Genomic DNA, 27742 nt, shown 5'->3' with positions numbered 1-27742 from the left:
TTTAAATATAAAATAATTAAATAAAGGATATATAGGTAATTTTAAATATTCAAGTTATTACACAAGTTAAAATAGACGGAATATACTCCCAAAATTTGACGGAAGGACTAAGTTTGTAAGATTGTCAAAGTTCAAGGGTGACGCTGTAAGAAAAATAAAAGTAGGGACCACGTTGTTAAATGGTCAAAAGTTCAGGGGGCATTTATGTAATTTATCCTTCATTTAATTACATTTATATCCGTAGAAACGGTCTGTCGTTTCGATGCGTCCCTTCCTCGGTTTTATTTTTCCAAGTCAACATACATGCGACAGAAAATTCGAGAGATCGTCTTTCAAGCCTTTACTTCTTTTCGATGAAATAACAGACTAAAAATGTCGTCTTCCAGAAATTTTCTTCATCCGCTCAAGCAATCGCTCGCTGCAATCACATATTCGAGTTCCTTTCCTTCTCTTCCTAGAAAATTTCGTAACTCAAAACTTTCTCGTGCTTCGAATTTTTTCTCGTTACTGATTCTTAAGCTTTGCTCTTCAGTTTTATTTTCTCTGATCACTGAAATCGAAACTTATCGTATTCAATTCGCAGTCTATGCCAAATATGGACTTTTTACAAGCCTCGCGAAAGGCTCTGGATCTGTAGTTCGAAGTCGTTTCTCAGGAATTCAGTGCAATTTGAGTACTCATGGAGTTTCTTTTCGCAAATGCTGTTCCTCAGGAAAGTGTATTTTTTTAATTTTTTTTACACTGCCTTACATTTGAAGTGGCCTAATTGTTTGGATAACACTAGTAAATCAGTAGCTATATTGATGCAAATAAGTGTTTTATTTAGTCCTTATTTTGTAGGTTTTATTCCTGAGTTTCTAGAGGATGTTTGCAGAGTTTATCCTATGCTTCCAATATGATAAAGAAACGCTTGTAAGGAACTCAGATTTTATGATTGGGAAATGAAAATTTAAAGGAAATGTGAGGGAAAATTAAAATTCTCTATTGTGTTTTGAGGTCAAAAGATAACTTGAGAGAATTTTTTCTTGGATTTTTATTTCTCACACATTTTTTCCCCAAAGAAAATAATAATCTCAAGTTTAGTTATACATTTTCCCTCAAATTTTCCTCGATCCAAACAACACAAGAAAATACAAACCTCAGGGCCTAGATTAACTGTTAATTTGACTCTTTCATTTTTTGCTTTCTTACAGGAAGTAATAAAGTAAGAATAGGAAGTGGGGTTCTTGCTGTGTGCGCTGTAGTTGGGTCGATAAGCTTTTTGTCTCGTGTTTCATACGCTATGGATGGTAAGTAAGGACTAATAAGCTGGAATGCTTTTTATTGTTGTTGTTGCTGATTTGGGATTGAATCTTTTATTTATTTATTTTTATTGTAGAACTCGATGTTCTGGGTCATGATGATTCAGAATCGTGGAGTTCTTCAGGCGAAAAAGACGATCCAAATTTCATATGGAGATTCATGAAGAAACTATGGCTTCCCGTGTTTTTCTTTCTCACCATGATCTCCCACTCGGACGACCCTTTGGCGATGATTGCGTTCAAAGCCGTTCTTTTCCTCCTCAGCACTAACCCTAGTCCTTTCTCAGTCTATGTTTCTGTCAACGAGGTTAGTACATATTTTTTTTAAAACTGAAATCATAACCGATGTAGTTCTACTATTTGATAACACGAGTTGAAATGTTGGCGATGTGTTGCCTATTTTTTCTTCTTCTTTCTGAACTGTGTACCTTCGACTTCAAATGTTGCAGCTTTGCCGTCTATTTATGCATCAAGAGCCTCATTTGTATCATTCAAAGGTGTGTTTGCTTTGTGCATGGTTGGAACTCTTAAACATTCAGTTTTTTTTCGAGTTTTGGACAATGATTTCAATGTTGCTAGTGATTGTACGGTAACACGGGGAACCCGGCTTGAACATATGAGCTGAAATCACCTTAATATTTTTGTATCATATGAGTATGTCCCGTGCTGATATTTTGCTTGCCGATAGCCATGAGAGACCTGTATAGTATTGTTTTCTGGAATCAACTTATAATAAATAAACAAAAAATTAGGAAAATAGCCAACTTAAATGTTTGACATTGCTAAATAACGTTTGGTAAATCTTAGGTGAATAGCCGTGAATAATGACGCGGCCTAATATATGGAGATGACTATTTATCTAAGATTTACGTCCGTAAATACATGAAAATGACTATTTACCTAAGATTTACCAAACGTTAGCTATTAAGCAATATCAAACGTTTAAGTTGTGGCTATTTTCCTAATGAACTCATAAATAAATCAATAAAGGGAAATACGTTCTTGGTATTTGAAATCACATTATGCTAGTCGATATTTTTTTTGTTTTTTTGGGAAAGTGCCTCTGAGCTTACTGTTGAATAAAAATCTTCTATGCTACATTTTTCCATGGTTTTCACCGCCGTTTTTCCTCGTTTTCCAGTCATTATATGCACACAAAGTCGAAGTTCGAGACTACAAGCTTCTCTGTTTGGCGAAAGTGGAAGTGAGAGATCAAAAGTTCACGCTGGTCGGGATTCTCGGCGGATGGTGGGCTTTGCCTTCTTCTTCTATAAGAGAGGGATCGTTCTCTCTTCTCAGAATCAAGCAACGTCAATACACGAGAAACATGGGACGCTGAATTTACAGTTCCATTTTTTTCTTTCACTGTACAGTCAAGCTCTCCGAGGTAACAAAAAACGCATACCATTACTATGATTCTGAAGAGATGTAACCATGCACATGGTTGTTCATACGATAAATTAGAGTTGATAAATTTTTGTTTGCTTATAGAATTTCCAGGCAGCCTCAATCATACCACATTTGATAACGTTTCTGTTTTAGAACAAAAATTAAGGGTGAATGTTTTTTTATTTATTTTTAGAAATGGTGCATCTCCACCATTCAATTTTTTTTAAGGCCTAACCTTTTGTTGAACTGACATTCAAAACGAATTACATTATGTATAAAGTCGAATTAGGATTTTAGTAATACTAGTTCAAATTATACCTATCAAATTGTGAGATTTCTTCAATCTCCTTATTAGGATAAGAATATTTTCAGGATTCTAAGTCTTCCATAAATAAATATTATTATTATTTCATGTTTCTATATCAAGCAATAACAGAGATCGTTTTCTTCCTCTCAATAAGTTAAAAAGCTTCGCATAACACCACAAAATCGTGTTGCATATATATTATTGAACAAGCATGTTTACTTGATATATATGCAGATAATTCTCCAAACAATAAAATCGTCTCGATGAGATATGTACGGAAGAAAAAGATAGCTCAGTGGTAAACACATCCACTTACACTGACAGAAGGTCATACTCACTAGCCCCACACAAAAACAACTCTTATCGCTCATATTATTGAACACACATGTTTGCTTGATCTATAGATACACTAGCCCTCGAATATATTAAAGAGAAATTACCAAATTTATCACCGATTTCATAACATTTTCTCACTTTCCACCAAAAAACTAATTTGGCCCAAAATGCCACCGATATGTTAACAATATTGACATCTATGTCAACAATGTTGACATCTAATAGTGAAGGGCAAAAATAGATGTCAACATTGTTGACATAGATTGTGACATTTTGACCCAAATTAATTTTTGGTGGAAAGTGGAAAAATGTTATAAAATTTGTGGCAAATGGGACAATTTCTCTATATTAAAATCATTTCAAGAAAGGAAAAAAAAAAATTAATCTGTCAAGACAGAATAATGCGGTTTGAACTTTGAAGCATTCTCTCCCATAAAAATAATATTACTTATTTATTACGTCAAGACGATCATACATGGTAAAAAAAAAAAAAAAAAAGACTACTAGACGACGGGGTAAGCATTGTACATAGCGATCCCGCAATGTCCCTCAGGCGGGCCCGCGTTCCTGAGCAGCCTCATGTACCCGTCCTCGCCCCAGTCACTACCCCACGAGTTTCTCAAGAGCCAATAGGGAACCCCTTCGTCGGTCTCCCCGTACCCGACAACAGCCACGACATGATCGAGCGTGGTCCCGCAGGGGGCGTCGTAGAGCCCGCCGCCGTAGAACATGAACTCGTCGCCCCTCGAGTCCACGAAGGCCGCCACGGGCTGGCGGGCCACCGCGTAGCGGAGCGCCTCCTCGTCGTTGGCCGGGACGTCCACGTAGCCCGAGACGCGGGCCGCCGACCCGTGGGCCGTCCCCGAGCACGGGCCCGCCTTGGCCTTGTACGGGTAGCTCGAGCGGGAAGCGATCCCTTTGTTGTCGTGGATGTACGCGTAGGCCTCGTCGTGGTTCCCGCTCGAGCAACCGTGCGTGTAGGTCCCGCGGGCGCAGTCCACCAGCTGCTGCTCCGAGAGCTGCGGGAGGTTCCCGGTCTTGATGTACGTCGCGCTTTCGACCGTCGCTACGGTCGCGAACGCCCAGCATGATCCTGTGTGCGCGCGTGTATCGTACGTACGGTGAGTTTGTGTGATGTGTAATGCAAATATATAAGAAGGATAAATTGTCATATCTACCACCATTTCAATAACATTTTCCAATAATCCACTAAAACATAATTTTGGCCAAAAATACTACGTGACTTTGTGTGGAAAACCTAAAATACCATTCGCTTTAATATTCCTTACATTTTGACCAAAATCCAAAACAATTAATATTTATCTTTATTTTGAGAAATCGGTGAGAGTGAGATTTTGAATAAACTCGGTTAGGGAGAGAGAAAGAGAAATAAAATCAATTAAATGAAAAATAATTAATAAAGATAAATATTAATTGAGTTTTGGTTTTTGATCAAAATGTAAGGAATATTAAAGTGAATGATATTTTGAGTTTTTCACACAAAACCAAGTAGTATTTTTAGTGGATTATTGAAAAATGTTATTGAAATGATAGTAGTTGTGACAATTTCTCATAAAGCCTAATGGGGACGTAACTTAGGCCACAAGAAACTGATGTTCATGTGTAGGACAAAATACTAGATTTCGTTTGTTTTTTTTAAAAGGAAAATGACTGAATATTATCTCCTAGTTTTATGCAAGATTTATTTCATTTTTTTTTTCACTTTTGATTTCCAATGAATAAAAATTGTAATTATGAATTAATTTAAATAAGTATATTAAAATTTAAAATATATAGTTTGTCTTAGAAGGAAGAATACTAGATGCGTTTTTTTTTTTTTATACTAAATATGTCTCCTAGTTTACGCAAGATTTATTTTATATTTACTTCTGATATTCGATGAATAAAACTTAAAATAAGTATATCACATGGATCTATTGTCTTTTACGTACAAAGTCTTTTTCTTTACTTGTAATTTTTTTATTACTTTTTTTATTTTATTTTGTTGAAGGAATATATTTGAATCAATGAGAGAAACATAAGATTATATATACATATATATTTGAAAATGTTAGACTGAATTAAATATTAACTTGATTTGGAAATACATTTGATATTTTCCTAAGGGTTGTCTACATATATAACAATATGAAAATTCTTATTTTTTTCATATAGTTTGTAAAATTTTAAGTAAATAGCCACGAAATTTTATTAACAAAGTTAAAAAGACATTAATAGTTATAAATATTCATTATTCATTAATAATTATAAATAAACATCAGACTCCAATGACAAAAATGAAATGTTAAAAACGTTTAAATAATGACACATCACCATAACGAATTTACAAAAAATTAACCATTTAGCAAATCTCTAAATTTTAGTCGCTTAATTAGTCACTCGATCAATTATTTCCCTAATTGTATTTAAAGTTGAATGATCATGCAGAAACAAAAAAAAAAGGAAAAATATACACAAAAATTAAAAAAAAAAAAAAAAAAAATTCTCTCTACTGCTTACCACATTCGCCTTGGTTCCTGATGGGATTGACAGCGTTCCTCCAATCAACAGTAGAAGGAATAGAAGCCGAGTCGGAGGAATAATCTCCGTTGTCTAGGGTTTTATACGCCGCCGGAAAACTCATCGTCGCTGATGTCACTTCCCTCGTTAGGTTTGTCATCTTGAACCCGCCGGTCCGACTCTTGTGGAACTCGTCTTTGCTCTGATCCGCAAACTTGTTGGCTTTCAACTTGAACGACCTCTTCGGATTCGCGTTGAATTTCTCGATGAACTCCAAGTTGGTCTTGAATATCTTCCCTCGTTTCTCCTTCTCCGCCGCGCTCGCGTAGACCTTTCCTTTGCTCGAAGCCCAACTCTCGTGCTTCTTCTTCGCCGCCGCCGATTCTTCTAGAAGCCTCCGTGGCTCGGCTAGGGTTAGGGTTGATGACCCTATGATAACGGCTAGTACTACTATTAGGGTTCGGTGGAATGTGATGATGATCATTTTCAATTTTTTTTTTTCTTCTTTCTTTCTTTCCTTTGTTATTGTTTTACTTTCTGAGTTCTTCAGAAAAATGATGAGAGGTGATTTATGTGAAGATTTGGTTGTGTGTACGTTCAAATAAATATGTTACTATATAATATAGGGCTTGTAGTTGTGCTCAAGACCTGTGGTGAGAGCCTTGTAACTCGCAGAAGTTTACGGGAGACTATTTCTTATTATATAACGTTACATATGAATTTAACGTCCAAGGTGACTAAAAATAATTAAAGCCAGTGTTTGAAAATCAGTATGAGACTATTTATAGTCGATTCGGTTCATTAATTGTTACACCTTTCCCGAGATAAATTAAATCGGATTGCAGCCATTCTTTGAGTCTAATTTCAATTTGGATGATACATATGCCATGTGATTGACATATGATCTATAACAAGAGGGTTGTTATTATAACAATAGGACGGTTTTATGACTAAAATTTTGAAAAAAAATTTACATTGTTTTGGTCAAAATACTTGAATACTAAGTTTTTTTTTCATAATTTTGTTAAGGTTGCTACGGTAAACTAGCTAAATTGAGACTTGAGTGTGACAAGATATTTAATGTTTGTTATATAACAAAAATATAAAAAAGATTTGATATAATTACCCTTATTAGTTACCAATTAGATTACAAAAAGAGAAGAAAAAAAAATGACTTTCAAAATTTAAAAAAAATCGCAAAATAAAATAAAAACACTTTTACACGACAACAAATCAAATCAACTAACAAAAAAAAACCTAAAATCATATCGGTTCGAAGGTTAATATTAGTTAATATATGTTAACCATTTGAAATTTTCGAACAACTTCTTCATTAGAGTCATAATAGGAATTGTAAAACCAATTCGTTGCACATAAAATAATAAAGACCAATTATGAAAGATGAAATGAGACGATATGTACACCTAATCCCCATTTTTTTTCTACATTATCTCGTTTTTATCCGAGAAAACTTTATGCAAATCTTAAAAGATGATTGTTGAGTGTATGTGATTGAAATTATTCTATATTATCATAGAAATGCACATTTTTTAAGTAATATGAAGAATAATGATTCGTCATCTTCAATCACTTTTAACATATCCAGGACTTGACCTCCATACTTTTTGACATTTTAAAAGAGGATTGTGGAGATTATGTCATTTGTTTTAGGTTTTTTCTAAATGCAATATATAATGGTTATTAAAAATAAACATTTACCCTGAATGCTTCCTTTTTTTTCTATTAATTATTGAAAAGTTATATACATCTTTTACTATTACAAATAAAAAAAAACCTCCAAAATTAATTCATATCTTCATTCTCTTGGGATCTTTTTCTCTCATATTCACTTTCAGACATACATATACCATCATTCACCAGTAGAGACATGAAATATTATACAAAATAGTCGTTTAAGATTAATTAATTGACAAAATAATAAAAGTTTCAAAATTTCAGGAAAATAGCTAAAATTACGTTGTTAAAAAAATCTTAACACTCAAATTAAAATTTTTGACGATTATTATAAGTAATTTAATTAGTAATTAAAAAATAATAATTCTATGATCAAATTTTACTTTAAAACTTGATTATTGCATATTTTAGCTATTTGTAGTAGTGCTATTTTGCAAATCCATTACTTTAAAGGAAAATTGTATAAAATTCCATTTGAAACTTTTTTATTAGCAAAACAGTCAAAGCATCAACTTTTCAGCAAAATAGCCAAATTTACGTTTTCAAAATTTTATTAACAGCCAAGTTTAAATTTTTTTTACGATTATAGCAATTTATCACTTTAAAAAAAATTAATCTTAGGGTCACATTTTTTTTAAACCAGATTGTTTTACATTTTGACTATTTCACTAAATTAAGACAAAACTTAGCTATTTTGCAAATTCATAATTTCAAATCAGCTATTTAATTACATCACCCTACTTTAAATTAGCTATTTAGCTATATGATATACTCAACTAAATGTGTCCTATGTTCTAAGGGATCGTGAATACTTACATTACTTGAAGAACCAATCGAGGAACACTTCTTGTAGTGGTGTTTTAGACAAGAAGTTCCTTGCACGCCATTTTGAGCTTTGATGACATTTCCAAATGCTAGACATTTTCCTCGACGGGTAGAGCCCTCGCCCATTTGCTCGAAGAATTTCCATACGTGGGATCGAGCCTTTCTTTTCTTTCGGTGTCTTTGCTCTTGTTGTCTTGGTTGTGGTATTTGGATTGGAGGATGATGTGGTTGCACCTCTTCGGTCTCCTCCTCATCGTCTTCCTCCTCATTGGCCTCCTCCTCCTCCTCCTCGGGGTTAATATGTTCACTTTCATATTGTCGATATACTATATAAGGATCTTGGGTTTCATCATCATCCTCTTGTGGTATTCGAGCTTGTTGGGAATTTTGGACTTGAAATTGAATTTGACTAGGTGGTTGAACATATAGGGGATTTGGGTTGAACTCGGTTTCGTAATGGGTTATGTTGAATGATGGAGGTTGGTAAGAAGATGAAGGTAATGGAGTCGGGTCAAATTCGGTGTTTTCAAAATTAGGAATTTGGTTTAATCCTAACCAATTTTGAGGAAATTGGATGGTCGGGGAATGTTGGGGTGGTGGAGGAATTGTGAGAGGTGTGTTTTGGGGTAAAGGAGGCGGATGATGGGATCGAGACGAGTTAGACGATTTACGGGACATTGAAGTGTATAATAAAATTATTACTATATGATAAAATTTATAATTATGGGAAATGAATTTTGAGAGAGATGTAGAAGAATGAGAGAATTTGAGAGTGTTTTGTGAAAAAAGATTGGAGATATATGAGTGTATTTATAGAGAAAGAAATGAGGGGGTTAAAAATGAATTTTTTTTTTAAATTTTTTGGAGTTCCAACGGATATAAAACGGTAATATTTGGACTGAAACGGTCAAAAGTTATGAGCCATTGGATCTCCAACGGTCATAAATCCAATGGTTCAGATTTAAAAAAAAAAAAAAAAATAAACCTGCGGTTTGGAGAAGAAGAGAGAGAAGAGAATATATTTTGAGGTTTTTTTTCTCTTCCCTTAAATGCAAAGAGAAGGGACATTCTCTTTCCACATTTAAAAGAGAAGAGAAATTTCTCTTTCCCATAAAGAAAGAGAAGAGAATATAGAATTCTCTTAAATTTCCCTTCCCATGACCAAGTTTAGCCTATATCACACTTATTTTCATCTTCTCTGAATTCTCCTTTTGAAGACGGCAGACAATAGAAGTCATAGAGGAAAAGCAATCGATGTAGTCAACCATCTTCATCAATATCCTAACCTTTTTTCGTTGTTGAAGTTTTGTTATCTTCATTATTTATCTTTACTTGTGTATTTCTTAATTTTCTACATGTATTTCTCGTTTCTCTCGGTGGCATTCGATAGACCTTACATTAATATCAAAATCCGACAGAAAAGAGAGACAAAATATATGAAACATTTTAGTGCAACCTTACATTAACATCTAAATCCAACGGACAAGAGAAAGAAAATATATGAAACATTTTGGTGCATAGAAGTCAACATTTTAGTGCAACATTACATTAACAACTACATGAAACATTTAAATTGACGATTTTCCTAATTTTTTGGAAAAAAAATTGCAAATGAAAACTCACTTCGGGAACTAGTTCAATGTTATTACAAAATCAAAAGTAAACAAAATCAGAATCCCACCTCAGCTCAGCTCAAGGCGATTCGAAATCGCAGATAAGGAGTTGCGGAATCAGAAATTAAAAAAAAAAACAGAACTTTATTTTCGAATATGAAGAAATGTGTGTGCATGTTTTTTATGTAAACGCGATCAAGGGGTACATTAGTCTTATTGCAACTTTATAAGCTATTTTGCTCTTCAGTTTAAAACTTCGTCATTTTGCTAATTAATTTGAGCTAAAAAGATAGTTTGTTAAAATTTTCAACCAATTTATTCATTTAAAGCATTTCTTTACCGCTGATGGTTATTTTTATTTTTATCTTATATATATATATATATATATATATATATATATATATATATATATAGCGTTGATGGCTCGTTACGTTGCACTTTAGTCCCTAAATAAATTTCGCTTTTGGTTTTACAGGTCATGAATCTCCCGCCAAAACGCCCCCACTGTACAATACAGGCTACAGCTACACTTCAATTTTGACACAAACTTCCAATTTTTGAATAACGTTTTGCTCGTCAAGGTCTCTCTCTCTCTCTCTCTCTCTCTCTCTCTCTCTCTCTCTCTCAGATAGATATTTCGCTCAAGAATCGAAGCTGTTTTGGAAGGTTCATTGCTAATTTCGATACTTATGGCTGTAACAGTGTAAGCGATCATTGCACATTTTAAGTTTTATGTCGATTGCATATTACTTTATTTTTCTGGAATTCGGATATCGAACTTATAGAATTTATGAATTTCATACATGAAACTAGGTTTTTTTTTTTAAGTCACGAAATTCGCGTAAAATCTGACAGACTATTAGCTTAGTTCCGAGAATTTTCCTAACACTTAGTCTTCGAAGTTTTATTTGAGGCATTTGATTACGAACTTAGAGAAACCTGATGAGATCTCGATGCATTTGTTACTGTCTGATTCGATTAATTAGCTTCCAGCTCAATCAAAATTGAATTCGACTTTCCACCTGAGATTGAGAGAATCAACAGTTCGGATTCACAATTATTGTTCCTTCATTCGTCTTGCCTCAGCTGTTTGAAGAAATAAGAGCGATGATGGATTCGTACACATTGAAGTCTGTATTGGATTTGCCTACTCTGTTTCGATCCGCTTTTAGCTTTAGGTAATAAGCAAGTTATATATACGCTGTGAGAAAAAAAAAAACTCGCTCTCTGTCTGTATTAATGTGTGGGAATTAGTGACGAACTCGTTATTTGTGCAGGTATTTCAATTCGCTGCAGAGCGAATGTTTTCCAGGCTGTTTCTATTCGGATGTGAATATGGTCGTCTCAGCACCGACCGGGAGTGGTAAAACAGTGCTGTTTGAGCTTTGCATCTTGAGACTTCTCTCTCGGTTCATCTCCGAGGGTACCAAGACTATACATGCCAAGGGAACTCTCAAGACTGTAAGTTTCTTTTCTTTCTTTTACCTTGCCATATCACGAAAACGGTTTGTGATCAATGTTGGTTTTGTTTTTATTATTTGTAGATATATATAGCTCCGTCTAAGGCTTTAGTTCAGGAGAAGTTTCGCCACTGGAGCGAGAAATTTGGGCCGTGGGGTGTGAATTGTTTGGAAATGACTGGAGATAATGAGGCTTACAACATATCGAATGTACAAGAAGCGGACATTATTCTAACCACTCCTGAGGTGACGAGAGGATTCTTTGTTTTTACTCTGATATGGATATGAACAAAAGAAGAAGCAAGTTTGTGTCTAATAATTTTTTTTTAAAACTAGAAATTTGACGCGGTAACTCGACATGGAATTAAAGACGGGGGATTAAGCTTCTTTAGTGACATAGCGCTGCTACTTATTGATGAGGTTCATCTTTTGAACGATCTACGCGGAGCAGCTTTGGAGGCGATTGTCAGTCGGATTAAAATGCTTGCTCGAAGGTCTGATATGAGTTCGAGTTCCCTGGCTCGAGTTCGTCTACTCGCTGTGTCTGCCACAATTCCAAATGTCGAGGACCTTGGTAAGATTGATTTGGAATATATGAATCCTTTGTGTTTCAAAGCAACGACCAATCTGATTTTTTTCACTCCTTTCACGTTTGAAATTCAGCTGAATGGCTCGAGGTTCCTCCACAAGGAATCAAAAGGTAACTTTCTTTCAAGTATTATTACGACGCATAGAAAGATACATAGATACAGAAATATACATGTATATGTGAACATTGGTGAGATGTTGGGGCATTAAAAATTTGAGGTTATGTCTTCACAGGTTTGGGGAAGAAATGAGACCTGTGAAGTTGACTACTAAAGTTTTTGGTATGCCTGTTCTCTGCATTGACCAGCTTAGAAAAAGCTTTACCCCAGTGATAATACAAGTAGGATAATGAAATATATTCATTTTATGATCCAACTGCATGGTATTAGGCATATCCCATACAGGGTATTTTGTTGTCAAAATAGAGTCCTCATAATCCCAATTCATTTATGTACTTCTTCTGCAGGTTATACACCAGCAAAAAATGACTTTCTATTCGAGAAGGTAAGCTTTTAGTCCTGAACTTTTTATAGATAAATTTCTTGTTTTCCATCAGTCACGATTTCTGATGGTTTGTTCATGTCCGTTGTTCAGCGCCTTCAAAACTTTATATTCGGTAAGAAGAGAACTTCAACTTTTTCTTATTTAATACGTAAATTATGGTATGAGAAAATGATTTATACGTGTTTCTCCAATCATATGATATTACATCTACAGATATTCTCATGCTGTATTCAAAAGGAAAATCTGCCCTAGTCTTTTGTTCAACTAGAAAAGGAGCTCAGGAAGCTGCACAGCGACTCTGTCAGTCAGTAATGGCTCTTGGTCACTCAAATCCCTTCATTAAAGACAAAGACCAGCAAGAGAGGCTTAGGGAAGCTTCTCTAACTTGTGGTGACAAACAAATGCAGTCCTATATTCTTTACGGTGGTACGTAGATAGTTTAAATTTTTTTGGAGGATTTTATCCGTTGCCCGATTGGTATCGGTTATCATATCGCAAAATATATTTGGTTTTTCAGTTGGATATCACAATGGGGGACTTAGCCTGAAGGACCGAAATCTCATTGAAAGTCTGTTTCTTAAGGGCGACGTTCAGATTCTGTGCACAACAAATACTTTAGCCCATGGAGTTAACCTACCAGCACATACAGTTGTGATCAAGTCAACGCAGCACTTGTATGTCGAATAATCAATTTTTTTTCCACGAAGTGTTCCAAACTTGCTCACCTCTCCGAACTCGTATTTTCTCACAGCAACAAGGAAAAGGGTATGTACATGGAGTACGACAGGTCCACATTACTACAGGTGTGTGTGACGATAATACTCTGTACGCTTTCACAATAAGATATCATATCACTTCTTCATCTACTACTAAACCACTGTGCTTATTAGAACGGTTAGTTTAATTTTCTAGTCATATTACACTATGCAGTTGAGTTTGATGTCTTGCAGATGTGTGGAAGGGCAGGCCGGCCACCCTTTGACGATACGGGAATGGTTATAATCATGACAAAACGAGACACGGTAATTTATACCTTCTTTTACTGATTCCATTTTTTCATCTCTACATTAACCAGTTAGCTCTCCCGTTTTTAGCTACATATGAATACCGAAATGCACTTTTATCGTATTGGGAAGATATCATTCATTTGTCTTCTTTTCTGATTTTACACAGGTACACCTCTATGAGAATCTGTTGAGTGGGTGTGAAATGGTGGAATCACAGTATGTAAAAACTCTTGTTATTTTTTGCAATGCGATGAGCCTCGACTTTAGAAACCAGACCGATAAGTTTCTCCTAATTTGTATGTCTTACTATAGATTGCTTCCATGTTTAACGGAGCATTTAACTGCTGAGGTAGTTCAACTGAATGTATCTGACATTACAAGGGCAATTGAATGGATGAAGTGCTCATATTTGTACGTGAGGATGAAAAAGGTACGAACTTTTTGCCACCGATAATAGTATTCCACGTGGACTTTCTCATCTCCTTACTTGTGGGAGTGTGACGTGATCAGAACCCTGGAAATTATGCGGTCAAGAAAGGGACTGCTAGTGATCGCATAGAAAAACATCTTCAAGGTACAAATCACAGTTCACTGGTGGAAGAAGGAAAAGAAAAACCACATCCAATTTTTTGTACGATTCCTGACCATGCTACATTGATCAGAGGTTTGCATTCAGAAAGTGAACGAGCTATCCAAACATCAAATGATCTGGACCGATGAAGATGGGTTCCTCTTAAAGCCATTAGGTATCATTAACACAATCCATAATGATTTGTTAAGTAGCGAAAAATAAATTCTTCATCTAACCATTTACTTTCTGTAGAGCCTGGAAGGTTGATGACGAGATATTACTTGAAATTCGACACAATGAAACTGATAATGGAGACCCCAACGAACTGCACGTTGGAAGACGCGCTATGTGTTGTATCACGGGCCGAGGAAATTTCATGTAATACTAAAATCTACTCACAACTCATGTCTGTTAAATATCTTACTGTTTGTCTGAGTTGTTGATTTGAAAGAGTGGTTGATTGGGAAAATGAAAGGGATACAACTCAGGCGCAACGAGAAAAAGCTTCTGAATGACGTCAATGCTGATAAAGAAGCGCGGCTGCGCTTTCATGTTCTCAGTGATAACGGGAAGCGGAAAAAGCGAATCCAAACTCGAGAAGAGAAGTTGTTCGTTCTGGTCAATGACTGCTTGACCGGAGATCCTTCTATCCATGATTTATCTCTTACCCAGGTTTTGTTTACTATCTAGGCTTTTTTTTAGTGTGAGTACTCATAAAGATTTTATTTAGCGTTTTAATGATTAGATCACTAAAATGACACAAAATCAGAACTTTATAATCTTAGATTCTATGTATATACATTCGCTGTGTAAAAGCTCAATCTAGCTTCACTGAGGAGGAAATGCAATGGTTTCTGTGTCGTAGGACTTGAATTCTGTGTGCTCAAACGGGTGCAGAATCTCCAAATGCATGAAGGAATATTTCATTTACAAGAAGAACTACAATGGAGCGTTAAACTGTGCTCTTCTATCCAAGTCATTGCATCAAAAACTATGGGACGATAGTCCTTACCTACTGAAACAACTACCGGGAATCGGCATGGTCACAGCCAAGGTCTAGTGGATATATATACATATATATATATATATATATATATATATATATATATTTATAACCTGTGGCTGACTCTCTTGTTCTCGTTTATACAGGCATTACATTCAATGGAGATTAAATCGTTTGATACGCTCGCTGAAGCTGATCCACGGAGAGTAGAGATGGTCACTGGACGAAAATACCCTTTTGGGAACCAAATCAAGGACTCTTTGCTCTCTCTCCCACCGAGAGTCGAGATTAAGCTCGAGGAAAGTGAGTCGCAGAGACGAGGGAAGTCAAGGCTCGTGCTGACACTAACGAGGAAATCAGAACCTGTTCACTCCACAAAACGGCATTACGCTGACATGGTGCGTCGATATTCCCTTGACTATTTTTCATCAATTCGGAGACGAGATTTTGGTTGATAATTTCTTATCGGACCCTGATTTTGACAGATTGTTGGTTCTGAAGAAGATAACACAATCGTCTTGCATGAGAAAATAAGGTGACTTGGACCATCCTTTTTTTTTTCAAGACTTTGTTCATGTTATTCCAGAATCATGTGTAAACTAACTTTTTATCTGATTTAACCTTGCAGAGTTGATGAGTTCTCAAGGTAAGAAAAATTATTTAAAACCTTGATTATATTTAATTTCATGCAATCTTTACCTTTTTCACTGCAGCCCCTACAGCACAGTGATTCATGTGTCAAACCCCCTGCAAGGAAAGCTGACCGTGAAGGCTGATTTCATATTTGAAGAATACAGTTAAACGCCTCTTTCCTTACTTGAATTGCAAGTAAACTCAGTAGTGATTTATACGCATTTTTTCTTCTTCTTTTACTCTTGTAGTTGGCATTGATCTCCACCAAAAGCTTATATTAACAAGATTCAGCAATATGAACTCAAACTACGTGAAGGGAATAAAGCCACAATCTTCCTCTTTCGCTCCAACTCGGGAAGTATATCTTATAGACGATGACGATAACAATGAAACACAATCTCGAGCCGTGTCCGAAAATCTTCAGAACTCGACCAAAGTTGTCGATGATTCAATGCAAGTATTTTATCTTCCTTACCAAGTTTTTTTTTTTTTTTTTTTTTTCTCGCGGGTTGAAATTTAATTTTTTTCCCCTTTATTTCAGGCCGAGTTTCAACCTTCTAGACGAGTTCGAAGACGGTATACAGATTGGACAATTCGTTCTTTCCGTAATATTTTGTATTTTCATTTGATTAAAGATCACATTTTCATCTTTGACAGTTGAAGCTGACCGTGTTGTCGAAGTCAACGAAGGTGGGAACAAAATGGCAACGGAGGAGAGTATATTCGATCACATACGTGAAAAGGCCAAAAGTTTCCCTGATTTCGCAGCACCACATTCATCGAGTCTGTCGTATTCTCCTTCAAATTACGAGACACTGAACTTGGCGAGGAAACGCACTCGAGAGAAGCAGTTTGAGTCTCTGGAAATAGAAGTGGTTGAGCAAATGGAAAGAAGCTTGAAAGCAAGAAAGAATCCGTGTCAGCCTTCGACACTTCCCGAGGATAGACAAAATGTCGAAAATCATAAATCTTCCGAACAAACAGGTGAACAATACCAAGCTTTTCATTTAAGTAAATAGTCTCTGTACTTTTTATCTAACGATATTTTAGCGGGAATAGTCTGAAGGGAGGGAGAGATGTTTTGATTTTTAAATTAATTGATTTGTAGCTTTTTAATCTCCTTTATATATAGTCTCCGTACTTCATATATATTTCGAGAAAATCTAATACCTGAATGACACTAAATTATATTTATAATTAATATACTTTATTTCTAGTTTACAAAATATTATTAAAAGAAATTTTAAGTATAACAATCTGAAATTGTTTAATTTTTAATTAAGAAAATATTGTTTGATTCTTTTTTGTGCTTTTATTGTTAGAAATTAACTTACCTTAGTGTTACGTTTTTATCAACAAATTATGTTGTTTTCATTTTGTAGGTAATAAATAACTAAAATATCACAAAATCAATCATTGAAGAGTATTTTGCTCGTGAATTAGTTTTTTTTTAATCATTAAAATTTCACAAACGTGGGATAAGTTGTAATTAGAAACTTCTGTTATTAAAATTCTTTTATCAGATATTACTGCAGATGAGCTTTCTCCGGAACGTGAAGATTGCATCGTCAAAACGTTGACCGAAACAACCATATTCGATCACATCCGGCGGAAAGCAAAGGACTTTAAACTCTTGAATGAGTCAAAACAACCCTTGGCTTCGAAAACGTACGATGATGACGTGTTTGACATGACGACGATGATGACGTCAGACCCAGAAACCAGAGAGTTCGTAAACTACGAGACCGATTTCGGGTCGGGAAGGAGAGCGAAACACGACCCGCATGGACTTTCCAAAGCCGGCGTTGACTCTCCATTGACTGAAACGGTGTCGTTTTCAGTATCGAGGCCGAAAAACGACACGGGAGGTAAAAGGAGTTCACCGAGCTTGTCGCAGAGTCAGCGCTGCTCTATGGAAACGCCGAGGAAAGCGAAGGAAGTACAGTCGTTTCTAGGGTTTGAGAGTGTCTTTTCATTTCTGTGATTTTTCTTGATTAGTTTTCCTTGCCTTGTTCATGAGAAAACGACAAGAGATAAAAAACGACAGGAGATAAAAACGACAAGAGATCGAAAAACGACATGAAAATTATAACGAGAGGACTTCGATGTAATGGACACAAATAGGAAAACTATCACCGATGACTCTACTAATGGGAATGAAGTCAATGAATTGGACACAAATGTAGATCAATTATCCACATCATCTACGCATTTTATTTTTAAAATAAAAATTTACAAAAAATTGTCCTCGTTCTTTTTCAATTATTTTCCACGTCAGTGAATTACACGGTCAGATCGTTACAACTTGCATACCTTATCAGATATTGTTACCAGACGGGTTTATAATTCGTAATGCACGGTATCAATTTTTGTTGCTCGATCCAAAAAAGAAATTAAGTTTGAATACTACATTAGACGGTATGAGTAGCAGTGTTCTTCGTAATCTTTGAAACTTCTGAATACAAAAATAATACAAAACGACAGACAACCAAAAAGAATTGAAAAAAGAAAAAGAAAAAAAAAGATAAACTTAGATGACGGTAGATAGAAAAACGACAGAAAATGAGTAGATTTGTAGCTTTAGGCCTGACATACGTGTCTAAAAATACTCAATTGCATGTTCGACATGAATTCGAAAAACATCAAAATTGACTGAACCAACTCAAACTCTCCATTACTCGCTTCAGATAATCGAATTTGTAGCTATTTTCAATTACTATCAGCACATTTATACCCCTCCTTCCCATCCGAGGTACATACATGCATAAATTACAATCACTAGCTAGTTCAAAGCTTAAAGATCGTTTTGGTATTATTATTTTTTTCCCTTCAAGATTTGTGTCATTTGGTAACCAATCCAGTTCATACATATTTAAGTACACTAGTTAATTTTTTTTTTATTATTAAGTACTACTAGACATGACACGACATGTTGTGTATAAAGGTCCAAGTATCATAAAGGAGATAGTGTATGGATTAAGCATTTCGCTATTCGCTGGCTTGCTTTGGAAAAGGCATCATTGGAATGTCCAAAAAAGAAGAAGGGAGTTTTATGATATGCTTGATAGAGGTGAAGCCAGTGTTGTGGTTCAAGAAGATACTACTACTTAATCATCCCAAAACAAAGGAAATAAAGAGATAGCATTATTATTATGTCTTTTATTTATGGTTCTATCTAAATAGGACTTTGTGCTTTGTTTCAACTGTTTAGAAGAGACACTAAAACTTGTTAGTAGTTTGAGGGTCTTTGTACATTGTACTAGACATGAGATGAGAGGGAATCTAATCTAGAATAGATGTGCGCTTATTTACTCTATGTTTGCATTGAACTCTTAAATTTTGGTATCAATAGCCTTTTTATTCTTTATTTCTTCCTAATAAAGAAAATAAAGAAAGGAAGAAATTGTTGTAGAATTGAAAAGAAATTAAATATAGGTGTGTTACCTACTATAGTGTATCCACTAGAAAAAATTACAAGAAAATGTGTTCACTAAAAGAAGAAGAAAATAAACTATGGATGTTTGAGATTATGTGCGTGGAAAATACTACATAGAAGAGAAACTAATGAGTAGAGGTCCTAATATTATATGTAAATGATACTAATTGTCCCTAGCCAGTTTCATAATTTTTTTTCTCATAATAATGTGTCACATTTACATATAATTTACCCGAACAATACACTGAAAATAATTTTAAATTGGGTATAGATGTCATGATTAGAAAATTTTCACCTCTTGCCTAGTGTATGAACTTCACTCTCTCTTGGTGTAATATGAATTTATGTTTGTGTATATTTGTCTATAACTTTCAAGACGTTCGAGAAGTGCAAAGTTACACTATAAAGAAAATGTATTCCACAAGCTTGACTCAAGCCTGATTTTGGGCATGAAATTATTTTGGCCATTCTAGTTTTGGTCTTACCGAAATAATACTGCATAAGTTGCTGATGCCGTCAAGATTGTCTTCTAAAACTATATTTTGAAGAACAATATAATAAAAATGTGCGTAATCTTAAAATTTATGTGAATAGATATAAAAATTGAACTTGACCCCAATGAAAATTCTCTTTTTCTATTCCTATATATATATAAATTCACACGTATTAGTTTCGATATAAAGTTACCATATTTATTTATTGCAGGTGGACAAGGAATTTATTAGATTTTGTGACATTAATTAACATAATAAGTGGGTGGGTCTGTATAACTATATGTGGATGCATTATTATCAATATACGTGGTGTGTTAAAGAGTAGAGTGTGGGCTATTTTATATTTAACTAAATAATGTCATTAATTATAGCAGCAAATGTAAGTGTTCGTGTAAAGGTGTTGTGTGCGAATGTGTGTGTATATATCCTTCAAGTACTTCTAAAATGTCTTCTAGTTCATGTCTTGAAATGATGGACATTAATGTCATGAAAACATGATTTGAAAGGTATATTTTAATTTTTCGCTGTAACGAATAATTTCATGCAATTGCTACCATATATAGGATTATCATTTATTATTAATAAAATTTATTTATTTATTTTGATGTGGTGGATAGGTATGTTACTGTTGAGGGCTTCTGTCTAGAAAACCGGCAAAAATGGTCCCAGAAAATTATTTCTATTTTCTCAACTTAGATATAGATACATTCTCTTTATTCAGTGTGACACAAACAATCTTATCTTGATTTTTTTTTTTTTTTTTTTTTTTTGTAGAAGCAGAAAATTGCGTACTACAAATTATTTTGTTTATTCAAGCTATCATGATGCTAATTTTAGTAATGCAATTCTTTTGTCTTAAAAAGAAGGCTATTAGAGAAAAATGTAACATCATACATAACTAATTAGCGGTCCCTTACCAACTACTACCACTCTATTGCTTTTGAAATTTATGGAGGCCTACAAGTTTAGTAGACATCAAGTCATGGCAAAAAAATGAACTGTGGTCCCAAAAAATTTATAATAGATTTTCTTACTTAAAAAGAATAATAAATTTAAAAGAAAATACCCGCAAAATTAGTCATTGTAAAAATGTCAACAATATCAACGAAAATCATATCAATTCGGAGATCTTTTGCGACAACTTTCAAATTTATTTCATTTTCATCAACATTTATGTAAAATTTTATATTTAAAAAAAATGTCACTGAAATTACGGACAACAAAAAACTATAGCGAAACAAAAAAAACACAAACAACAAGCAAAAATCGGCGTAATTTTGCCGCATTTTATTGCTTGATTCTATTCCAAAAATTGTAGTTACAAGGTTTTACTATGGTCCAAGCTCTTTAAACAATTTGTAAACTATATCTACATGACTAAACTAAATTTAAAAAAAAAAATAGCAGGTAAATGAGATTCTCTTTCTGTTTTTTTTTCTTTTAACTTTTCCACTACAAACAATCAAGTGCTTGCTTATAATAACGAGACTTGGGTGTGAAGTTATCATTAGTGACTTGGTGGTGCTACTAATTATGAATTTGAAAAGCTATATTAATTTGATGATTTTGATCACACTCTTGAGGGACCATCTGAATTGTTTGAACTAGAGATCTCTGTGGAAGTGTATGACACTTCAGCTTTGGTTTGAGCTGTGTTTGAGTTTGAGACTAGGCTTTGTGAGCTACAAGACCTTGTGGAACTACTTGGTGGGTCCAAAACGCTGGCGTTTAGGAATGGTGGCTGATTTGGGTTTGGAATTTCTCTCTCTTTGTTGCACAGCATTGAAACCACTTCAGCCATGGATGGCCTTAAAGAAGCCGAAGCTTGCGTGCAAAGCAACCCGATTTGGAGCACTTTCGAAGCTTCGTCCGCCGTGAAATCACCTTTCATGCTCGGATCCACGGCTTCGGACAATCTATCCGATTTATAAAGCTCCCATACCTGAATTTAAAAATCACATATTTAATATTGAAATTTAGGTAAAAAAAAAAATCAAATATTATATTTATTTAATATTTTCCTAAACGTTTAAAATTAATCAAATGGTTAAATTATATTCTCTAGACAAGTTTTTAAAATAGTTTAAAAAACTCTTCTAAGATTAACCTAGGTTGACAAGATTTTTCTCTTTAATATTGACCAACATTGTGTGTGTGTGTGTGTGTTTTTTTTTTTTTTTTTTTTTTTTTGCATAGCCTTTACTTTCTGCTCAATTTCTTTTCATTTTAGAAAGAAAAAAAAATCTACCTTAATAATCAAAATCCTATATCTAACAGGATCTTTTTGTTGCAAGGTTTTTGATAGAGACTCAAAATACTAATATAAGAAAAAAAGAATGGAGTGAAAAAGGGTAAACAAATTATTGAGATCACCTACAACATTTTGCTAGAATAATTACTAGCTTATGAAATTTCAAAAAATAATTATAATAAATAGTAAGTTCAGTCAAATCCAAATTTGCCTATTTTTAGAGTAAAAGTAACTTTTTTTAGGTCCATTAAAAAAAAAAGCCCGTTAGCGAAATCTTCCAATTTAGTGATTAGAGAGAATTGGTTTACTCTTTGTAGAAGAGAAGCAGAGTCTTGTGTGAAGGCACAGTTTCGTCTACCACAGACGATCTCAAGAACCAACACACCATAACTGTACACGTCAGACTTATCTGTGAGCTGTCCTCTAACCAGATATTCTGGAGCCATATATCCTCTGTATCACAATTCAGTTCACATCACATTAATTTGGTTGGCAATTACATTATCATATAAAATAAAATCCCATTTTGTTTATGTAGTGGACCATGATACGTGTAAAAAGAAAAATTTGTTTGAATATTTTTGGCATTTCTGTAGTCATATATATCTGAAATGTAAAAACTCACAATTTTTTTACCATTGTAAATAGGATTAGTTTAAATTTTTCTAAAATTTACGTAGGACTAATATTTTGAAGTCATTCATCATCGGAGCAAAGTATGGTCAGTTAATATAGAAAATGTGTTTATTTAATTTTTTTATTATTAATAATATACTTACAGTGTACCGGCAATTCCAGTGCTGAGGTGAGTCTTGTCTGTTCCAAAACTCCTGACAAGCCCAAAATCTGCAATCTTTGGAGTCAAGTTTTCATCCAAAAGCACATTACTGCTTTTGATGTCTCTGTGGATTATTCTCAATTTAGACCCTCCATGAAGATATGCAAGCCCTTTTGCCGTCCCAACTATTATGTGAACCCTTTGTTTCCAATTCAGAACTTTAACCTTATTCTTATCTGTTCACACACACACATACATATAATTAAGTCATACATATAATTTTTTTTTTTTTTTTTGCTTTAAATGCTCATAGAGTTTTATCCGGTCTTAATAAATAAATAATCGGCCCGGACAAGATCGCTTACGAGTTCGGTTTGGTTTAAATTTTAATGTTATAAATTATTCAAATTTCATAAAGTGTATCACATGAAATGGCTAAAAAATTAATAACTTCTACAAATCATAATATAAACATGACAATAATAAACAAATATTCATTCCATTAATAAATTTCAAAGCCTTAAAATGATATATAACTTGATCTGAAATCGGACTAGATCGTATCACAACCGGAAGAAAACTTAGGAAGAAAATAACTAATTTGTTGAATTCCTTTTATTGATTTCCATTATCATTACTTAAGGCTTTTATATATGTATTTGCATAACTAATTCAATCTCTAGCTAGTAATATTATAGACTCTCAGCTAAAGGGTGTGTCACGATCCAACTCATAATTTTTTTTTTTTTTTTTTTTTTTTTTGCAAATGCATACACAATTGAATGTTAACGGCTTTTATGTAGGTATTTGCATAATTAACTCACTCTCTAGCTATTAATATTATAGACTCTCAGCTAAAGGGTGTATCACAATCCAACTCATAAATATATTTATTTATTTTTTTTGCAAATGCATACACAATTGAATTGAATGTTAAAGAGAGAAAGAAACGATAATTACCGAAGAGAAATTGGTCAAGGCTTTTGTTTCGGATATACTCGTAGACCAACAAGCTCTCCGGCCCTTCAATGCTGCAACCGAGAAGCTTGACGAGATTTTCGTGTTGAATTCCGCTAATGAGATTGACCTCGTTGAAGAACTCATCGACCCATTGCTTCGTGTTGAACGTTAGTCTCTTCACAGCCACGGTCTGTCTGTTCGGGAGCGTTCCTCTGTACACCGACCCTGACCCGCCCTGTCCGATCTTTCTAGAAACCCCAAAGTAGTCCGTAGCCTTCTCGAGTGTCTCGTATTTGAAACTCAAGCTCGACTTGTTGATCGAGCTTGAAGCACGGCCGAGATTCTTTCGCGCTACTCGAAGAGAAAATAGGTGACATATTAAGCATTAATAAAAAAAACAAAAAAACAAAACAAAAATTCGTCTTTTATTCGTAAGATTAGTTACAACTTTGTACTAAAATGTTACTTTTTTATTGATTGTGGTTCAAAATAAATGTTTGATATGTTTTAGCACAAATTTATAAATAAAACATATGTTTAATTGATGTATTTTAATAGTATAGGAAACATTAAATGTTTGCAATAACTTTTTTTTAAATATGACAATGACATAGTATTTAAGACAACGTGACGAATAAGATTTAAAAAAAAAAAATACAATTTACCTTCTTTAAGCTTTCTTTGTCTTGCGTAATACCCATAAGCACCAAAGAGACCCAAAGCCATGAAGGCAAATCCTCCGACAAGACCAATTGCTATAATCACTCTTCTTCTCGAGGAAAAGGCTGAATTATAAGTAGAGCAGATATAAATATCAATATCAAATTTACTATGAAACAAAAAACACACGTGTAAAACATTTATAATAAAAAATTAAAATGAATTTAATTAATTTCACTTGTGAACATTCTCGAAATTTTGACAAAAACGTAAAATCAAGTGAAAACCAGAAAAATCTTATCCATTTCCGACAAAATCCGATGTTTTGTTGAAACCGAATTTCCGTAAAATTTTCTCTGAAAACCGATAACGTATAAAGTTCCTTGAAAACCTTAAGTAATTCAAAAAATTCCACAAAAAAAAAACTCGATTTATAATAAAACCTTAGGTATTCATTATTCACGGTTGTCAATTCCAAAAAAAAAACTTACTGTCCACGTCATCAACGTCAGCGTCACCATCATCACCACTATGACGCCGATCTCCATAAAATTTATTGGTAGAGAATCTCAAATAACAACCGGCATAGAAAGCCCTCCCTTCCCTAGCCCCGCGACACGTCTGTGTGACTGCATTCGCAGCCGCAGCTAAACACTGGCGACAACCTCTCTCCCCGACGCTCTTCCAACACTGCGCCAAAGCATACACTCCTCCGACCCCAGCCGTCCCAAACAACTCTTTGTCTCTCTCCGCCAGACTCACCGCCCTCTCCACCGCCCCTTGCACTCGCTCCTTTCCCGGCGCCGGTCTCGATTCTGATCCGCCAAAAACTAAAATAGAACCCTCAATCAACTAATTATCGAAAAAATTTATGTTCGGGGTTGAGTAATTTTATCCTTGAAGATTATAATTAACTAAGCCACACGAAACTTGTCGATTATAAAACTGTTTGGTTAATAATTACGTGGCAAATTATAATAAGAGTAGACAATTTAGATGATAATAATAAGAGTGACTAGCTAATTTCCAATTATTAACAAACCCTTATAATACAATTTCAAAAAAAAAAATAGATAACTCTTGAACAATTGTATCAATTTAGTACAATTTATAATAATAAGCGGAAATGGTGGGAATAATACCTAATATTTGGTCAAAATACTATTTATATACTCAATTTTTTTTCTTTGGCAAAAATATCACATGTTACAGTATAGTGGGTCCGTTAAGTTCAAACAAAAATTTTAACGACAAAGTATTTACGTGTAACTAAATTTGAAACTTTGAGTATTTTTGCCCAAGAAAAAAAAATGAATATATAAATAGTGTTTTGTCTAAAAATCGGGTATTTTTGCCACCATATCCCCTAATAATAATAGAAAATATGGTCCATTAAATATATAGTCATATTTACACTTTTAAATTACTATTTAGTCAACATTTAGTAAATATTTGATAAATAGCCACGTTCACGTATTCACACACGTGAATTGACTAAAATACCTCATTTTATTTACACACTGGACGAGAAATAAAATAGGGTATTTTAGTCAATTTACCGACGAAAATACGTTGACTAGGCTATTTATCAAATCTTTACTAAAAATTGGCTATATTAGCAATGCAAATATAGCTAACTTGCTAATTATTTGTAAAAAAAAAAAAAATCTCCAAAAAATCTCCAACAAAAATTTAATTCGACGGTAAGAGTTTTTCAACGATGTAAAAAGTTACAAAATTTCCATCCAGCGGAAGTATTTCCACGAAATAGAACCATCCGTCAACCATCAACAGCCGACGTTATAATTACATATTTGGAAATTTTGTTAATTTATTTTCTGGTTTACTTTCCTCAAAAAAAAAAAAAAAAAAAAATTCTGGTTTACTCAAAAAATTAAAAATTAAAAATTAAAAAACAAATCAATGCTAAACTGTCCGGCGAAAACTAAAAATCCTCATAACAAATTTTTCATCAACCGGAAGTATTTCATGGACTTCACTATCGACTAACTACCTGTTTGGATTGAGTAATTTTGTCAATTCATTTCTGGTTTTTTTACAGACACACTATTAACGACTTAAAAAATAAAAATAAAATAAATAAATAAAAAAACTCACTAGCGGCGGAGGAACAATTGACGGAGTCTCGGGAGGGGTCTAAGGCTTGGCGATAGAAGCTGTGATCGTCGTAACGGAGGAAACAGCCGTCAAGGTAGATCCGGCCCGCCGTCGCCGGAAGGCACCGCGGCAGGGCGGTCCGGAGAACGGCGAAGCACAGCAGGCAGTCCGTACGGGACAGGTCCACGTGGCACTGCGCGAGGCCGTACATCGGCGGCGTCTTCGTCGAGTTCACCAGGTGAGTCGAGAATCGCGTCCGGTTCAACTCGTTCGATAGGTTCTCCATCTCTTCCACGAACGTCGGAATGAAGTTCGTTCCCGCCGGAGGTTTTCCCTTGCCGCAGAACATCCGGGCCTCCGTCGTCCGGGGATCGGAAAAGCACCGATCGATCAGAGCCGAGACGAAGAAGAAGAGGAAGAAGAAGAAGGATTTCATTGCTTTACCTTCTTAATATTATTTAAATTATTATATTATTAGGGATATTTTGTTGCAGAGAAGAAGAAGAAGAAGAAGCAAAATGGAAGCGGAAGCGAAGACGCGAAGGCAAAAGTGTTGCCAAAAGCAAAAGGTTATAATTGCTTTACTTATATTAATATAATTTAAATTGTCAATATGAATATCATTTTTATTGTGTTACAGAGCAGAGATGAAGAAGAAGAAGTAGAAGAAGAGGTGTGTGATGGTTTCTTTTAAAATTCTTCTTTATTTATTTATTCGTTTATTATTTTAATTATTTGAATGTTGGGGACTTGGGACTTCTTCAAGTGATTCTTTGTTTCTTCTCCTTATTCTTTTTTTTTAATACGAAAAAGGAAATCAAACAAACGAGCTTCGGTTGGTAATTTTTAAACAGTGGCGTAATTAGGACCTGACTCCAAATAATTAAATGTAAATATTAGGACCTAAAATAAAAAGGTTGGATTTAGTCTTCTTCCATGTATTATTTAGCAGCCACGCTTTCTATCTACGTCTCTGTCGTTTTGTTTGCATGATTTGTTTTGTTGCTGTTTTATTTTTTATTTTTTTTATTTTACTCGGTGCGTGTTACGTTCCTAATAATAATTTATTCTAGTTAGTTAGTCCCTTGATCATTTTCTCTTAGCACATGTTGGACTTGGACTTCATTTGAAATAATATGAATAACTCTACAGATAACACACGTTGATTTTTCTTTTCTTCTTTTTTTCCTCTTTCTCTATATTTTGTCCTATATATCCTTTTCTTCAATTTGGGAATTTTGGATTACAATAATAGTTACGCTCATTGCCACGTGTCAGTGACTCTCCACTGTG

General features: G+C 34.3%; 4 protein-coding genes and 1 pseudogene across 10 annotated transcripts; 3 read left to right on the top strand and 2 right to left on the bottom strand.

The window, feature by feature from the left end:
• Positions 1-323: 323 nt before the first annotated feature.
• On the top strand, positions 324-3415 carry LOC149406166 (uncharacterized). 6 transcript variants are annotated; one of them, XM_089618494.1, is made up of 6 exons: positions 324-466; positions 584-716; positions 1198-1289; positions 1379-1608; positions 1751-1798; positions 2443-2961. In XM_089618494.1, exons 1-6 carry the CDS (start codon positions 373-375, stop codon positions 2638-2640), a joined length of 795 nt encoding a protein of 264 aa, XP_089474620.1. In that variant the 5' UTR covers positions 324-372; the 3' UTR covers positions 2641-2961. The 6 variants fall into 6 exon arrangements, with proteins under 6 accessions (XP_089474620.1, XP_089474590.1, XP_089474525.1 ...); XM_089618399.1 differs by adding an exon at positions 3232-3415 and having other exon boundaries at positions 333-716; positions 2443-2688; XM_089618565.1 differs by having other exon boundaries at positions 358-436.
• Positions 3416-3726: 311 nt separating this feature from the next.
• Positions 3727-6337, bottom strand: LOC149406165 (senescence-specific cysteine protease SAG12 pseudogene; annotated as a pseudogene). Its single transcript, XR_016296297.1, has 2 exons — positions 5854-6337; positions 3727-4426 (listed from the first exon to the last, which is right to left on the bottom strand). The product of XR_016296297.1 is annotated as a senescence-specific cysteine protease SAG12 pseudogene (transcript).
• A 4741-nt stretch (positions 6338-11078) lies between these two features.
• RCK (DNA helicase ROCK-N-ROLLERS) lies at positions 11079-17843 on the top strand. The gene is made up of 27 exons (XM_089618794.1): positions 11079-11164; positions 11264-11447; positions 11531-11692; positions 11783-12020; positions 12110-12146; positions 12269-12315; positions 12501-12538; positions 12629-12650; positions 12752-12964; positions 13056-13212; positions 13290-13341; positions 13489-13560; positions 13712-13761; positions 13858-13975; positions 14056-14119; positions 14208-14291; positions 14369-14494; positions 14592-14788; positions 14982-15170; positions 15266-15517; positions 15605-15654; positions 15748-15765; positions 15833-15915; positions 16001-16205; positions 16294-16328; positions 16410-16736; positions 17276-17843. The coding sequence occupies exons 1-27, from the start codon at positions 11094-11096 to the stop codon at positions 17734-17736; spliced, it is 3552 nt and encodes a 1183-aa protein (XP_089474920.1). The 5' UTR covers positions 11079-11093; the 3' UTR covers positions 17737-17843.
• Positions 17844-18569: 726 nt separating this feature from the next.
• Positions 18570-19045, top strand: LOC149406163 (Cytochrome c oxidase subunit Vc family protein). Its single transcript, XM_089628795.1, has one exon. It carries the CDS (start codon positions 18672-18674, stop codon positions 18861-18863), a length of 192 nt encoding a protein of 63 aa, XP_089484921.1. The 5' UTR covers positions 18570-18671; the 3' UTR covers positions 18864-19045.
• A 1914-nt stretch (positions 19046-20959) lies between these two features.
• On the bottom strand, positions 20960-27114 carry CRK42 (cysteine-rich RLK (RECEPTOR-like protein kinase) 42). Its single transcript, XM_089617960.1, has 7 exons — positions 26450-27114; positions 24823-25161; positions 24337-24456; positions 23672-24022; positions 22713-22947; positions 22242-22386; positions 20960-21624 (listed from the first exon to the last, which is right to left on the bottom strand). Exons 1-7 carry the CDS (start codon positions 26883-26885, stop codon positions 21253-21255), a joined length of 1998 nt encoding a protein of 665 aa, XP_089474086.1. The 5' UTR covers positions 26886-27114; the 3' UTR covers positions 20960-21252.
• Between the last annotated feature and the right edge of the window lie 628 nt (positions 27115-27742).

Source organism: Urtica dioica, chromosome 1, assembly GCF_054948205.1.
Source record: "Urtica dioica subsp. dioica isolate 48M chromosome 1, U.dioica_male_clone48M_v1_H2, whole genome shotgun sequence".
NCBI classification, from domain to species: Eukaryota; Viridiplantae; Streptophyta; class Magnoliopsida; order Rosales; family Urticaceae; genus Urtica; species Urtica dioica.
The sequence above is the reverse complement of the archived record's forward strand: the minus strand, read 5'-3'. Positions and strand labels throughout refer to the sequence as shown.